Source organism: Lampris incognitus, chromosome 12, assembly GCF_029633865.1.
Source record: "Lampris incognitus isolate fLamInc1 chromosome 12, fLamInc1.hap2, whole genome shotgun sequence".
Taxonomy (NCBI): Eukaryota; Metazoa; Chordata; class Actinopteri; order Lampriformes; family Lampridae; genus Lampris; species Lampris incognitus.
This window is the reverse complement of record NC_079222.1, coordinates 24,815,379-24,831,663: the sequence shown is the minus strand read 5'-3', so window position 1 is coordinate 24,831,663 and position 16,285 is coordinate 24,815,379. Positions and strand designations below refer to the sequence as shown.

Here is a 16,285-nt window from a genome sequence, read left to right as displayed (position 1 = left end):
ATTGGGGGATGATTAGGTGGCCAGATGGAGAGAGCCATGTTGGGAATTTTGCCAGGAAACCTTTTACTGTCATACGTTTATGGAGCTAATATGATTGGGCCTTTGCTAAGAATGTAATAAAGGAACTAGGTCAAAGGAAACAATGTTTGTGTAGAGTTTATGGTCTTTACTCGATGTAAATTGTACAGGGTGCACAAATAGAAAACGAATGTGGTAAACAATTGGACATCATATGTAGGTCACTGAATGACTACAAGAAGCATATATATTTCATACCAAACAATACAATGAGATATATCAATAAATAAATTAATTAGAATAAATACGATAAAACCTGGGGAGATATCAATGTGGCCACAGCAAAGGCAGCAAATGGCACATTTTGTGCTTTGTAGAAAACATTCTCATATAACCAAACAATGCTTTGACATTGGGACGGAACCATTCCCAGAACAAGTAGTGTCAAACTGGATTGTGTCATCAACAACAAGACTATGCTCTGCCAACTGTGTCCTTCTCACAAGCAAAGACTCCAGGAGCCAGCTTGAAGCCAAGCAAGAATGTTGGAAATGCCAAAGGATTCAGGTCTCTGAAGTAGTTTGTCTTGAAATGACAAAGCAAAAAAAGATGTTTTTAGCTGTGACGTGAAAGATGCTGAACCCAGAGGCTTCATTCGTTTTTAGAGAAACTACAGTGAAAGAACATAAACTGGCAGGAAAAATAAGGGCAGGGTAGATTGGATGGATTTCAACAAGCCATTATTAACTTCACTTCTGTCCTTCAGGAAAATTGACCAATCCACTGCTAAATTCTAACTTTTTTTTGTTTTTTTTTGTGGATTTTTGTGGATGGAGAAGGAGAGGGGGAAGGCATGTCCAGAGGCAGCGAGAGAGGTGGAAGGGTAGGAGTGTGGGGGTGAGAATCGAAACTTTGAATGTTGGCACTATGACTGATAAAGGGAGAGAGCTGGCTGATATGATGGAAAGACGAAAGGTAAGTATACTGTGTGTGCAAGGGACCAGGTGGATGGGGAGTAAGGCCAGGAACATCCGAGGTGGGTTTAACCTCTTCTGCCATGGTGCAAATGGGATGAGAAATTGGGTAGGGGTAATTCTGAAGGAAGGGTATGTCAAGGGTGTGCTGGAGGTGAAGAGAGTGTCAGACAGAGTGATGAGTATGAAGCTGGAAATCGAAGGTGTATTGCTGAATGTTAACAGATCAGAGATGAAAGAGAAAGAAGAACTCTGGAGTGAGTTGGATGAAGTGGTGGAGAGGGTACCCAAGGAGGAGGGAGTGGTGATTGGAGCGGACTTCAGTGGGGATGTTGGTGAAGGGAACAGAGGTGATGAGGAGGTGATGGGCAGGTATGGTGTTAAAAAGAGAAATGTGGAAGGACAGATGGTGGTGGATTTTGCGAGAAAGATGGAAATGGCTGTGGTGAATACATATTTCAAGAAGAGCGAGGAACACAGGGTGACGTACAAGAGTGGAGGAAAGTGCACACAGGTGGACTATATCTTATGTAGAAGGCACGATCTGAAAGTGATTGGAGACTGCAAGGTGGTGATGGGGGGGGCGTAGCTAGGCAGCAATGGATGGTGGTCTGTAGGATAACGTTGGAGACCAAGAAGAGAAAGTGAGTAAAGGCAGAGCCAAGGATCAAATGTTGGAATTTGAAGAGGGATGACTGTTGTTTCGAGTTCAGGGAGGAGTTAAGACAGGTACTGGGTGGTAGTGAAGAGTTGCCAGATGGCTGGGCAACCATTGCAGAAATAGTGAGGGAGACAGCTAGGAAGGTACTTGGTGTGTCATCAGGACATGGGAAGAGAAGCTAGGTTAAGAGGAGCGGTGCGGATTAGTGAGCAGCAGTATGGTTTCATGCCACGAAAAAGCACCACAGATGCAATGTTTGCTTTGAGAATGTTGATGGAGAAGTATAGAGAAGGCCAGAAGGAGTTACATTGTGTCTTTGTGGATTTAGAGAAAACATGACAGGGTGCCAAGAGGTGTGGTATTGTATGAGGAAGTTGGGAGTTGCAGAGAAGTATGTAGGAGTGGTGCAGGATATGTATGAGGGAAGTGTGACAATGGTGAGGTGTGCGGTTGGAATGACAGATGGGTTCAAGGTGGAGGGGGAATTACATCAAGGATTGGCTCTGAGCCTTTCCTTGTTTGCAATGGTGATGGACAGGTTGACGGATGAGATCAGGCAGGAGTTTCCGTGGACTATGATGTTTGTGGATGAAATTGTGATCTGTAGCGAGTGTAGGGTGCAGGCTGAGGAGAGCCTGGAGAGGTGGAGGTATGCACTGGAGAGAAGAGGAATGAAAGTCAATAGGAGCAAGATGGAATACATATGTGTGAATGAGAGTGAGGACAGTGGAATGCCGAGGGTGCAAGGAGTAGCGGTGATGAAGGCATATGAGTTTAAATACTTGGGGTCAACTGTACAAAGTAACGGGGAGTGCAGAAGAGAGGTGAAGAAGAGAGTGCAGGCAGGGTGGAGTGGGTGGAGAAGAGTGTCAAGAGTGATTTGCGACAGAAGGGTACCAGAAAGAGTTAAAGGGAAGGTTTACAAGATGGTTGTGAGACCAGCTATGTTATATGGTTTGGAGACACTGGCATTGACGAAAAGACAGGAAGAAGAGCTGGAGGTGGCAGAGTTGAAGATGCTACGATTTTCACTGGGAGTAACGAAGAAGGACAGGATTAGGAACAATTAGAGGGACAGCTCAGGTTTGACCGTTTGGAGACAAAGCAAGAGAGGCAGGATTGAGATGGCTTGGACATGTGTGGAGGAGAGATGTGGGTATATTGGGAGAAGGATGCTGAATATGGAGCTGCCAGGGAAGAGGAAAAGAGGAAGGCCAAAGAGGAGGTTTATGGATGTGGTGAGAGAGGACATGTAGGTGGCTGGTGTGACGGAGGAAGATGCAGAGGACAAGAAGAGATGGAAATGGATGATCTGCTGTGGCGACCCCTAACAGGAGCAGCCGAAAGTAGTAGTATTTTTTTTGGGGGGGGGGATTCCCCCCCCTTTTCTCCCCAATTTTACTTGGCCAATTACCCTATTTTCTGAGCCATCCCGGTCGCTGCTCCAGCCCCTCTGCTGATCCGGGGAGAGCTGCAGACTATCACATGCTTCCTCTGGTACATGTGGAATGCTTCTTTTCACCTGACAGTAAAAAGATTTGCCAGGGGGACGTATCACATGGGAGGATCACGCTATTCCCCCAGATCCCCCTTCTTCCGGAACAGGTGCCCCGACCGACCAGAGGAGGCACTAGTGCAGCGACCAGGACACATACCCACATCCGATTTCCCACCCGCAGACACGGCCAATTGTGTCTGTAGGGACACCCGACCAAGCCGGAGGTAACACGGGGATTCGAACCGGCGATCCCTTTGTTGGTAGGCAATGGAATAGACTGCTACGCTACCCGAACGCCCCATAAATTCTAACTTTTGACACAAAGTAACAACAAAAAAATTTATCTAGTTCTAATCTGTACCATAAGTTATATCCATTTTCAAATCGTACATAAAGCAGTTTGAATTGCAAAAAAAATTGTCAATAAAGGATTTGTTGCAATAATTGTGTCAAAAATATAACAGGCAACATATCGAAAATGAATGTTTTCCCCCAGCTCATGCACCATTGGGATTGAGGTTAGTTTTCTCTTACCTTCCACACAAACATATTTACCTGAAAATAGTATTTTACATACAGAGCAATTGCAGGCTATTTGCTTAATAAAACTGATTTCTAGGGACTTCATGCATACTACAGCAGCTACTGTACCTTCATTCTGACACTCAGTAGAATAATGCATGACCTTTTAGAACTAATGAAAAGCTCGAAAGTTGGAAAAAGTTTGAATCAGTTTAAACTCACACCTGCAAACCCCCCCAGTCGAAGATTAGGTACCCCATTCTGATTTTTTTCCCTAATGCAGAGAGCAGATGCATCAATCTGCTGATAATTAGTTTAATTGTGACAATTGGTTTTGGTAGCACACAGACTATGCTTCAAGGCATTCAACCTATAGTTAGTGAAATACAGGATTAAGAATGCACCTGATGCACAACTGTAATTTTAAAGTTTAGGCCTACATTTTAGAAAAAGATAATATACACAATTTCTTGCAAGACATGAACCAACATCAGCGAAATCAAACATCGGTGGAAAAATACTAATTAAAAAATGTGTCTGGTAGTAATTTTTCAAAAACAAATGCATAAAAATTGGGCTACTCGTGTATTTTTTTTAAAGTCTCAACCCATACTGTACATCTATTGTAAGGCCTAGCTGGTGGGCATTGCAGGTAGGGGCCAAAAACTAATTCTGACATAAGATCCTCTTATTTCCTTGTGACAACCAATGGCAAAGTTCAAGTGTGTCCCTTTTTATCTTAATGACCCATTTACTTTTTCCTCCTCTGTCATAGGGCTGTTATCCTTGGGAAGACAATGCATTGGATTACATCGTCTGATGCCAGTGTCTCAGTTTTAACCTCCGTCTTGTCTCAGTGCGCTTACATCGGCAGCATCCAGCAATAGTGGTATGGCTGGAGAGAGGGCCCTCCTTTTTTTTAATCATCTTCTTCCTCAGTAGAATCGCTTGCGTCTGTTCTCACTCCAGTGACTGTAGACCACCAGACCCACAACAACGAGGAGAAAACAGCCCAGCATGGAGAAGAGCACGGTGAAGAAGATCGCTATACCACTCATCCCTTCATCTGCCTGGTCCACTGGGGGAGAGGGTTTGACAGAGTGGAAGAAAGGAAGCAGGAAAAGAAGAGAGAAAAATGTGCTAAATTGATATGAATAACAGATACAGAGGATGGAAAGATATGATAGTAATAAAAGAGGAGAAAATGGCAGAGGAAAAAAAAGAGTACAAAGTGACATCAGCACAGATGGAAAGAAGATGGAATTGATGTGTGTGTGAGTGTGTGTGTGTGTGTGTGTGTATGTGTCTTACATCTTAATAGTTCTATGTTATCTACACTCGGTATAGTGATTTCCTCTTCCTCCTCCTCCTCTTCTTTTTTACTCCTCAACACAGTCAGTTGATAAAGTTTCAGGGAAATTACATCATGATTGTCTGAAAGTAAACAGTTGGAAAACGAGTAAAAGATCAAGTTCGTTTGACATTTGTAGTACATGTAAGCACACATTGCTACAGTCTCACATATTCAGGTCAATACAAGATGCATTCTATTTTCTTCAGGGACGAATAAAGTATTCTGATTCTGATAATCATCTTCAGCTTACTTGCATGTGTTGGGACAGTGGAATGCCTTTACCTGAGAGGTCTCCAGTGATGGCGGAGGCCCCAAAATAGTAGCCTTGAGGCAGCTTTACCCCAGGGATGTCCAGACAGTCTCGCCACTCATGCTGTCCCTCAATATCTATCATTACCTGGTGTGTAGAGGAGATTAGGGAGAGAATAATAATAATAATTACACTTATATAGTGCTTTTCTAGACACCAAAAGTGCTTCACATTGAAGGGGGTAACTCACTTCAACCACCACCAGTGTGTAGCACTCACCTGGGTGATGCACGGCAGCCATTTTGAGCCAGAATGCTCACCACACATCAGCTTGAGGTGGAGAGGGAGGAATCACTGAGCCAATTACATGAGGGGATGATTAGGTGGCCAGATGGAGAGTGACAGGTTGGGAATTTTACCAGGGCACCGGGGAACCCCCCTACTCTTTGCAGTAAGTGCCACGGGATCTTTAATGACCACAGTGTATCAGGACTTTGGTTTAACGTCTCATCCGAAGGACAGTCTCCTATAGCACAGTGTTCCCGTCACTGCACTGGGGCATTGGGATTTGATATTTGTTTTTATTAGGACCAGAGGGAAGACTGCCCCCTACTGGTCCACCAACACCACTTCTGGCAGCAACTCATTATTTCTGGGAGATCTCCCATCCAAGTACTAGCCAAGCCCATACCTACTTAGCTTCTGTCATTTGGCAGAGCCAGGGTACATGTTGGTATGGCTGCCGGAGATGTAATGACTTATCAGTTGGATAAATGTTTGGCCAGTTAATTTCTGACCATATAACATAAGCCTGGCTGTATTCATAACAGGTTTTATGCCAAAACAAGAGTAACTACATTATTAGCTTCCAGTTCTGTTAGTCCTTTGAAAATACAAGTGTATGTCCTACCGTGAGCCTGCGACGAACATATCGGATGAAGAGGAAGGTATCGTGCTTCAGGTTGCGTACCATGGCATTGCAGCCACCCAGCTCAGTGGGCCGGCCATCCCGGTCATGGTCGTAGCTGATACTGCCATTACCCACCATGGCTAATACAAATGGGAAGATTCTCTGGTGGTCAGAAGTGGAAGAGACTTATGGAGAATTTGTCTGGTTTTCATCAGGCAAATGTTTTCACTGCTCTGCCTCAAAACCATCGCATTCAACTCACCAAGACTAGGAAAACTATTTCGGAGATAAGTTTTGAATATTTTCATAATTACAGTGTACTGTCAACACAAATATCTCCACTAAAAATGTTATAAGGCTTTTGTCAGTAATATTACCATGAAGGCCATAGCAAAGCCTTCAAGTGAAGCACAAGCCTGCTTTTCCATTAAGCTGGGGAATAAACTGAATGAAATCACTATATTCTGTTGTTCATTCTTTGGAATATTTAACTCAATTTACAAGGTTACATTTTTCTTTTTTGTGGATTTTCTCCCCAATTGTATCCAGCCAATTACCCCTCTCTTCCGAGCCCCCCTGGTCGCTGCTCCACCCCCTCTGCCAATTCGGGGAGGGCTGCAGACTACCACATGCCTCCTCCGATACATGTGGAGTCGCCAGCCGCTTCTTTTCACCTGACAGTGAGGAGTTTCACCTGGGGGATGTAGCGCGTGGGAGGATCACACTATTCCCCCCAGCCCCCGCCTTGAACAGATGCCTCGACTGACCAGAGGAGGCGCAAGTGCAGCGACCAGCACACATACCCACACCCAGCTTCCCAACGGCAGACACGGCCAATTGTGTCTGTAGGGACGCCCGACCAAGTCGGAGGTAACACAGGGATTCAAACCGGCGACCCCCACATTGGTAGGCAACGGACTAGACCGCTACGCTAACCGGACACACGTAAGACTTGTCTTTTATGCTGGAGCAGTGATGTGCAGTCAGGGGAGGCAGGGTGGGCAGTGCCCCATCCAGGCTAATAAGAAAAAAAATGAAATATCATGATAGTAAATTTATTTATTTTTTAACTTTTATTTGTTAAGACTGCTGTAAAACAATAATAAAACAAATCATGTAAAACTTGTTGTTTTATCAATAAAAGGCATGACCTATTCAGGATGGCTTGCTCCCAAAGCTAGCATTGGTGAATGCAGGCTGCTGAGGCAGAGTCTGCTTGTGCCTCTCTCTGACACAAGTAAATATAGTTCATTGCCTACCCAGCCATTGACCTCACTGCACGTTACTGTGCTGGAGGAAACCTTAAAGCTGAACAAATCCAAAGTTTTCACGTGGACTGGTTCTCTGCTTTTCCACAGCATTTTTCAGTTGTTGCTGAAGGAGCTGAATGGTGGGACTGTGCATTCCACTAGTTATAATATCAGTCAAATACTTGATAGCAAGTTATTAAATAGTGTCTGAGGAGGGGAAAATAAAATAAAATATAAAAAATGTAACCCATTTGGCTCTTTTTTCTCCCCCTAATGACACGACTGTAACGTTGGGTGGAGGTTGCTTACCTTTACCACACATTCAAACAGTTAAATTAAATTCAAACAAATTTCCTATCAAATGCTTACTTAAGTTTTTTTTGTTTTGTTGTCATCTTCTTGGACTAATCAAAAAGTGCAATGTGCAATGTTTCTGCTTTCCTGAGGCATGATATATGTACGAAATATCTGCAGGGGTTGCAAAATAGTAGTGATTCAAACCAAGTAAGCAATGATTGGACCCCCAAATTCTAAAATTTCTGCATTAAAAAAACAAACAAAAACACAGCAGCTGGGGTTGCCACGAGTATTTTCATTGTCCCCCAAATATGAGGCATATGCAGCAAATGCACTAAACAGGTTTCTCTTGTCTACAAATCTGCTGTTGTTATTCAAATCACTAAACAACAGAGGGCAGCATTCAGGTAGAAATTACACAATGCATTTTTAATCACTAGTACCAAACTCATGTCCAAAGACATGTAGGTCAGGTGAATTGGCCATACTAAATTGTCCCTAGGTGTGAATGTATCGGCCCTGTGATGGACTGGCAGCCTGTCCAGGGTGTCTCCCCGCCTACCACCCAATGACTGCTGGGATAGGCTCAAGCATCCTGTGACCTAAATTCGAATAAGCGGCTTGGATAATGGATGGATGGTAGCAAACTCAAAAATAACCGACCAGTTTTTTTATGTCTTTAAACATACTTTAAATGGCATAAAACATTCTTTCTACAAGGCCAGTAAACCAATCATGTGACATGGCAGATCAAATGCTTACAATTTTGCACTGGAAGCTGGTGTGCAAATTAAGTTAGCTCTGCAAGCAATGCTGTACACACAGTGAAGGGTTTGGGTTAGCCAATGTTGCTTCCTTTACCTTTTAAATGTGTCTGCTTATAAAAATAATTGTATATATGCTGTAAGTGTACTCATGCTTTGAGCCTTAGTACATTTCAAGTGGCAAAACTAAAGGTGAAGTGTGGGTTGGGGTTAGGGGTGTTGTGGGGGTCTGGGAGGCATGCTTTAGGACTGATGTATAATTACCTGTGTGCGAGGAGTGTATCTCTTCTTCTGTGCCTGTCTCCATAGGATTGCAAAACAAAAAACAAAAAAAAAAACAGACAGACCCTTCATAAAAGTTTTCCTGCTGTATGGTAAAATTTCTTGAACAGTGAAATTCAGGTTTATGTGATTACCATATTAAACTCGTCATGTCACTGAAAACTGACCAGATATGTTCAAGTAAATAATGACCTTGGTTGGATAGGATATGATCACCTTAACCTTTAAACACAAAAGATGAAAATCTTTGCTTTGGGTTCCCAAAAGATATCAAACATATATTTTCTAGTCTAATGTACTGAGACACAATGAGCATTAGCAGCTGCTGTTGTAGCACATGGACACGGCACAGAAGTGTTGCTCTGTTGCTGCTCCAACAAAGTTGGTCACAAGAAAATAAGCTTTCTGTAAATTACAAATATGAAGCCTTTCCAATTAAATACAATATAGATGCAAGGTGTATGGTTTGGAGATGGTGGCACTGACAAAAAGAAAGGAGGAGGAGTTGGAGGTGGCAGAGATGAAGATGATGAGATTTTCATTGGAAGTGATGAAGGACAGGACTAGGAATGAGTATATTAGAGGGACAGCTCAGGTTGGACTGTTTGGAGACAAAGCAAGAGAGGCAAGATTGAGATGGCATGGAGATGTGAGGAGGAGCCATGCTGGGTATATTGGGAGAAGGATGCTGAATATGGAGCTGTCAGGGAAGAGGAAAACAGGAACACCAAAGAGGGGGTTTATTGATGTGGTAAGGGAAGACATGCAGGTGGTTGGAGTGACAGAGGAAGATGCAGAGGACAGGAAGAGATGGAAACGGATGATTTGCTGTGGTGACCCCTAACGGGAGCAGCCGGAAGTAGTAGTAGTAGTAGTCGTCATAGTACAGATGCAGGGTGTAGTGAAACCAGGTAAACACAGTAAAAGTCCATGTTTTCCTCAGAATAGTTTTTAGTGGCCTGGCAGTAAACTGTGAGCAGTTGCAAGTACTTTGGCTAGGTAATGCCAAAGGTTGACCTCTAACGTTGATAATTTAGTGATTTGAATTGTTTGCATTCATGCAGAAAATCCACAATAATGATGTCGGATGGACTTTTTTAAATTCATGTTGTCCAAATTATTTTCTTTGAAGTTAATCTAATTATATCAGAGATCTTGGTTTGAGGTGTAAGCAGCAGTGCTTCACTAGGTGTTGTGCATTAGATTCACAGTTAAGGCCATGAATCAAAATTTGTGCCTAAAGCAAATGCTATTGTCACATTTAATCATGTTGAAATGCAACACAATCTTTTTCCAATGTATGCATGCAGTTATAATGCCATAAGTAGAGGCAAAAGATAGACATGATTGTTTTATTTTGGATTTTTACACTCACTGAAATACAAACATGGCAACATTGCTTTTCCTCGTCTTTGTGTCATTTTTAATTCCAAGAAAAACACGTGAATGACATCTCTATAGTTACTGCATTTTGCTTTGCTGGTGCTATAAAGTTAACACAAAAGTTTGAATGCCAAGCTCATCAGTGTATTTTCTTACTGCATTTATTGCATTCCTCAAGACTGTGGAGTAGCCATGACCAACCTCAATGTAATAAACTGTCCAATCACAGTCAAAGAGTGGAAGGGAGTAAACAATACATCGATGTGCTTTGCATTCAAAGTGTTCTTTATAGTGCAAAGGGAGTAAAATGCAAGAGTTAGATGTTATTTCATTCCAAGGTGTGGAGTGGATTTCAAAGTGACAAGAAAACAATATGTCATTTAGGGAAGCAATATTCCCACATTTGCGTTTCGGTGAGTGTGAAACTTCTAAGTAAAACATTCATGTCTGCCTTTTGCTTTTACTTGTGGCATCATAACGCTGCACATTTGTTGGAAAACAATCAAGCATGCATTCCAACACGCTTGATCTTGTCAACTGCATTTCCCATTAGCAGAAACTGTTACATAGAAATCCTACTCATAAAAAGGTTAAGGACATGGCATAATCTTCCTATTTTTTCTCCCTGTTAAAGGTTTTTTTTTAGGGAGTTGTTCCTTATCCGATGAGAGGGTCGAAGGACAGGATGTTGTGTTGCTGTTAAGCCCACTGAGGCAAATTTGTAATTTGTGATATTGGGCTATACAAATAAAAATGATTTGATTTGATTTGATTTATCAAGTTATATTCGAACCGTTCTAGCAAAAATCCCTACAACGTTGCAGATAAAGTCACGCACCTAGTGTCTTTACATTTTGGTCCCATCAAGAAAACCCAAGTTAAATTTGATTATTTATTCTACATTTACATTCTATGTGTCCCAAATGACACTGTACTAAACAAGATATGCTTTTCATTGGTAAGCCTAAGGTATTGATTCCATGGAGCAAGAGCCTTGCTCTCAGTATTATTGCAAGAGAACACAGAAATGATAGCGAGGCCAGGAGAAAACAATCCCTTTATTTTCAAATTTTTCTAAAAGATTTTGTTTTTGTCCATTTTGTAAGTTTGGGGAATTCTGAATTATTAGTTAATATAGCTGCTTGAAAATAAGAAAGGTTGTATCATGGGTCTATATTACTTGCACAATAAAAATAAATAAATAAATAAATAAATCTGAGAAGCCTTTTTGCTGCATACCTCTAACTGCTTCTCCTCATTGGGATATGTGTCCACAAACACACCCAGTCCAGTAAAGTTGTCCATATTTCCAAATACAGGACCTGTAAATACACATTATATAGTCAAACATTTTCAAGGTTAAATTGCATAATATGTCATGTCCCATCATCTTTACCTTTCTGCGTGCGTTCCTTAGTGTACCAAATGGCCAGCCCATCTCCATTCAGGTTTTTCTTGCCTTGGCCATTAATCTTAAAGTGCACTTGCATTTCCCAGTCCTTAAGTTGGCAAGGCTGGACATAAAAACAATTGGTGAAACGAGCCATTGTGATAGATCAAGTAAAAATATCTTAATTAATGTATAAAACAGCAGAGAATTATAAAAGGTAATTGCTGAAAACTGTACTTCAGACTACCCCTGCAGCCTAGTGACAACATTGACCAAATGGTAAGGGAAACAAGGTTTTTACACTTGAGGAAGGAAAAGTGAAAAAAATCCCCTGTCCCTTACCAACTACCATCAAAATAAAAACGATCAAAATGTCCTACTGTAAGGCACCTAAATCCCTACCACTTCCACGTTAGCTACTCAGTTACCCTTTCTCTCCCTGTGAATGCCCTTTGAAGCAGTTCCTGTACTTAATTTTGATCTGTGATATTAATCCATAAAGGAGGGAATTATTTCTTCTGGTAAGAGTGCAGGGTCAGCTAGTGCAGGTACAGCTGGTGCAGCATCCCTGGAGCATGTGGGGGTTAACTATTATGCACAAGGCCATTCAGTCGCAGCACAGAAATGGACAGATTCAAACCTGGGCATCGAGCACAGAACAATATATTTCATGAAGGTATTTTATATAAAGCCATGATACGAAAGACGACTAATCAAAAGTGTGCTCATAAGGGATAGAGAGAGCAACAGCGTTATACTCACAATGCGGCTCCATACTGCCCCCTGCCTGCTTTGCATGTCTGGTGTAAGGCGCACATGTTCTGTGGTAACCATGGCATCCCCCATCAATTCCCAATGAGAGGAGCCCGATGAGCCCACACCTGAGTACATAAGCAGCAACATCATTTCGAAGAGCTGACACAGTTCATCATAGCAGGAGTAATGATGATGGACTAACAGGAGTATTTTTGGCAGTCAACTGACTGTCAGACACTTGAGGGAAGGGAGAGATATTCAGAGTGAACATGAATCCAGTGTCTGTGATTAGACGATGTTGCCCATCACTGTTTGCTCCATCTACCTATTTTTCGCTGGGTGTAAAGCCCCCCGACTATAACTGATTTTGGGCGATGCAAATAAACTCGAAATAGATTTCCACAGTCACTATCAAATGCTCCAAAATTACTGTAGGCTGGCACACTTGTATATCTGCCAGTTGCAGACTCCCTTTTTGCCTTTGACCTAAGTATCCGTTAAATGAGGAATCAATGCAAGATATAAACGTATGTATCGTGTGAAGCTCAAAAATAGCTATGGTAGTGTGCGGGCTGTAATAAACTGTGCGTCGGTTTGCTTCAATTACATAACAAGAGGTAATTTGTAGAGCAAAAGACCAAATCTTGAAAGACAGAGCATAAGCTAAAGCACTGAGAAGGGCTGTAATAGTTGCAGTTATGAATCACTTAATAGCAGCTTTCCCAAATCATGTCTCCCATCTTCACAGCGCAAGTGTTGCGATATAACGTAAACGAATAAGATACCTTGATAGGGCTTGGTTAGTGAGAACTCCCGCTTCAGGAACTCTTCCATTTCATGATGGTCATCCTCGGAAAAACACTGGCCGACAGTAACAAGTATTGCTAATGTGAAGCACGATTTAAAAATCATTGTCAGACGATAGGACCGACAGCAAAATAGTGGTTTGCGGTCTTCACAATTTTTGGTTATGGCGGCGGCCATCCTTCAGTGAAACTCCTCCTACAAATCCGCCCATGACCCTCCCATTGGTTTGAAATGTTGCATGGCTCTTCGTCATTTGTTAAATCCTCTGTCAATCAAGATACCTGTCAACCAGTCTCCCTATTGTATGCGTTTTGCTGTTTCTATCTGATGAAGACGCCCTATTAAAAATGAGCCTGTATGAGGTTGAAAGAAACCCATCAAACCGACTCCCTACCTGTCTCCTTATCACTTTCCCCCTCCACATTTCCCGTCGAGGGATAGTTTTTGCAGCAAGTCTTGCCAGTTACTTAGTTACGATATATTTGAGCAGGCACAAATACAAACATACTGACATATTTGAACAATTATTATGCAAATGTGCGTTGCATTACAATATTTATAGCTTGTTCTAATTTACAATACTCGTCCCTAGGTGGGGTTTTCTAACCCGCCTATCATAAAACATGTAAAATACAACAGTTTGATGAAAAAAATCCCCACACAATAAAAACAATTAAACATAGTCATATACCAGTGGCATTTGAGTTTCCTTCGTGATCGCAAATGTGTTTGTCGCTACAATACTGTAACGTGCATCGATAAGTAGACACGTTGGTCCTTTACTTACGGGTTGGACCCTCTAATCGACTGGTTAACGTTGTCGCTTAACGTGCAGGAGATACGGGTTCGCGTCCCGGCTGTGGCGACGGTATCTCGGACTGCCCCCCGAACTTGCTACAATACTATTAAAACATATCCTGCTATCACGTCTTTTTCAACTTACATGCAGACTCCGCTGTTATTTGCTGGATAAAATAACTCTTATTTAACGGACCTCAGATATTAAAGGTAGAACAAGTAGGATTTTCTTAAAAATCAACAAAATACAAAATATTCCCTCTCAATCATCACGTATGATCCACTAGACGCCTGTGGCGGTCTGTATCTGCACAGACCCTGTTCTCTGCCTGTATTTTGATTTTGATTTTGATTTTTTTTTTTTGCTGTGTACGGGACGTTTCTGGGCGCTAACCTTTGGGCAGCGGGGACCCTATAAAATTTTGGCGACTAGGGGCATCGTTTATAAAATTCGGCGTAGAGTCCGTCCTAATACACCGCGTACGCACAAACCTCAGAATCTACGTACACACAAAAATAATCTATAAAACCTTGCGGTGTACAGTTTTAGTCTTTTCATTATAAATGCCAAGATGTGTTGAATTGTACGCGCGTGTACTCCTCTCATGCGTTGTCCCACAAATGGTCAATGCTAAATAGCACATGAACATAAGGAGCCTTTGTTGGACTATCACTGATGGAAAGATAGAGTCGTAGATTTAAGAAAGAAGGCTGTCATACGTCATGACGTGATCTGCGTATCACGTTACGTACGTGGTAAAAGCGGCTACGGAAGCAGTCGCACGTGTTTTGGGAGTTGCACAATAAATGGAGACCAATGGTTCAATAAGTCGTCTCATATTATTCAAGTGTCTTGTAGAGATCGGGGTGATCTCCGCGGAGTGGAATGGAAGAACACCAGACAAAAATCGTCATACCTCAGCTGTAGTTTTATTGAGGACAGACATTGTTGTGATTGTTGTGATTGTTGTGATACAGTTCGTGGTTCCAGCACCGAAAAGCAGATTATCACAAAAATTGGTGACGACGGTTCACACGAGCGTCTACCCAATACCACAATAAAACCAGAACTTGCCCCTCAACGAAAGTAATACATCACAAAATGGACGCCTAGGCAGCGATCATTACATACCCGCCCCCCAAAAAAACAAGGGTTGGTGCTACAATGCATCGTCCGGAGGGAGATGGGAAGGAACTCCGCTGCACGTCATCAAATGCTCACAGTGGAATCGTCCAGGTCCTGAGCCTGCGGCCCCTTAGACGCAGCTCGGGACTTCAGCCCTCGCACCTTTACTAACCAACTCTATGTCAACGTGGATTGTAAAAAACACACAGCTAAATAACTATAAACATAATCCGAGGAGCATTTGATGACGTGCAGCGGAGTTCCCTCCCACGTCCCTCCGGACGATGCATTCTAGCACCAACCAAAAACAAGGGCCTCAGTAGACAGGAGATGGGCTCAAATGCCTAGACTAAATTTGGATGAAAATAAAATACTTCCACAGCACAAAGCTCAAAACCAGTATCCCCATATCCAACACTTTGCAGGTATACATACAGCTGAAGCTTTTTCCTCTTTAAAGGTTTATAACAAAATCTTCAAAGAAAACAGCAGAGTGAAAATGCTGAAATTGCTCACAATTTGAACTACTTAGTCGACTAAGCCCCAAACTAAAAAAAACAAAAAACAAAAACAAACCACTCGTGGTTAGATGAAATCTCTTGTGTGAAAACAGATCCTTAATTAGAACGAAACAAAAAAACAGTGAACCCCAGTAAAAACAGAAAAAAGGCCCTTAACTCACAAATAAAATTTCTGAGCCAAATGAGAGTGAGACCAGTGATTAGAGGCTCAGTTAGAGGTCACTCTAGGTGTGTGTCTTGGCCTAAATGAGTATTAGGAGGAGTGAGCATGAGTCAGTGAGGTCAACAGCCTCCAGATCCGACATCAAGGCTAGCCGACTGTTCCGGCATTGACCGGGGGCTCCTCACTTTCCCCAACCGGAGGGCCAATGTCTTCCCCATTGCCAAAGAGGAAGTCAAACATGTATTTCACCTCCTCATAATTTCTCCAGCCGTCCAACTCACAGCAGTCAGTCTCTGCTGCTGTCAGAGAAGGATCTTGTGGAGATTGTGTATCACCACCCCAAGTGAAGAAGGGTAGGAGGTTGGACACATGATGACCTCCAGCGCTGGAATTGTCTGAGACCCTAGATAACTTGTAATTCAAGTCCGACATCACTTGATCAACCCTGTAGGGATCCTCGTACAAGGGGGCCAATTTGGCAGTAAAACCAGCAGATGTGTCAGACCGTGGATGATTTCTCAGCTGAACCAAGTCTCCAATCTCAAATGTCACCTGTCTCAT

The 16,285-nt window shown here is 42.4% G+C and overlaps 1 protein-coding gene across 1 annotated transcript; it reads right to left on the bottom strand.

Annotated features, from left to right (window-relative positions):
- Window positions 1-4,454: 4,454 nt before the first annotated feature.
- lman2la (lectin, mannose-binding 2-like a) lies at window positions 4,455-16,285 on the bottom strand. The gene is made up of 10 exons (XM_056290425.1): window positions 15,910-16,285; window positions 13,095-13,193; window positions 12,316-12,434; window positions 11,560-11,677; window positions 11,403-11,485; window positions 8,763-8,795; window positions 6,188-6,349; window positions 5,310-5,424; window positions 4,985-5,107; window positions 4,455-4,751 (listed from the first exon to the last, which is right to left on the bottom strand). Exons 1-10 carry the CDS (start codon window positions 16,283-16,285, stop codon window positions 4,609-4,611), a joined length of 1,371 nt encoding a protein of 456 aa, XP_056146400.1. The 3' UTR covers window positions 4,455-4,608.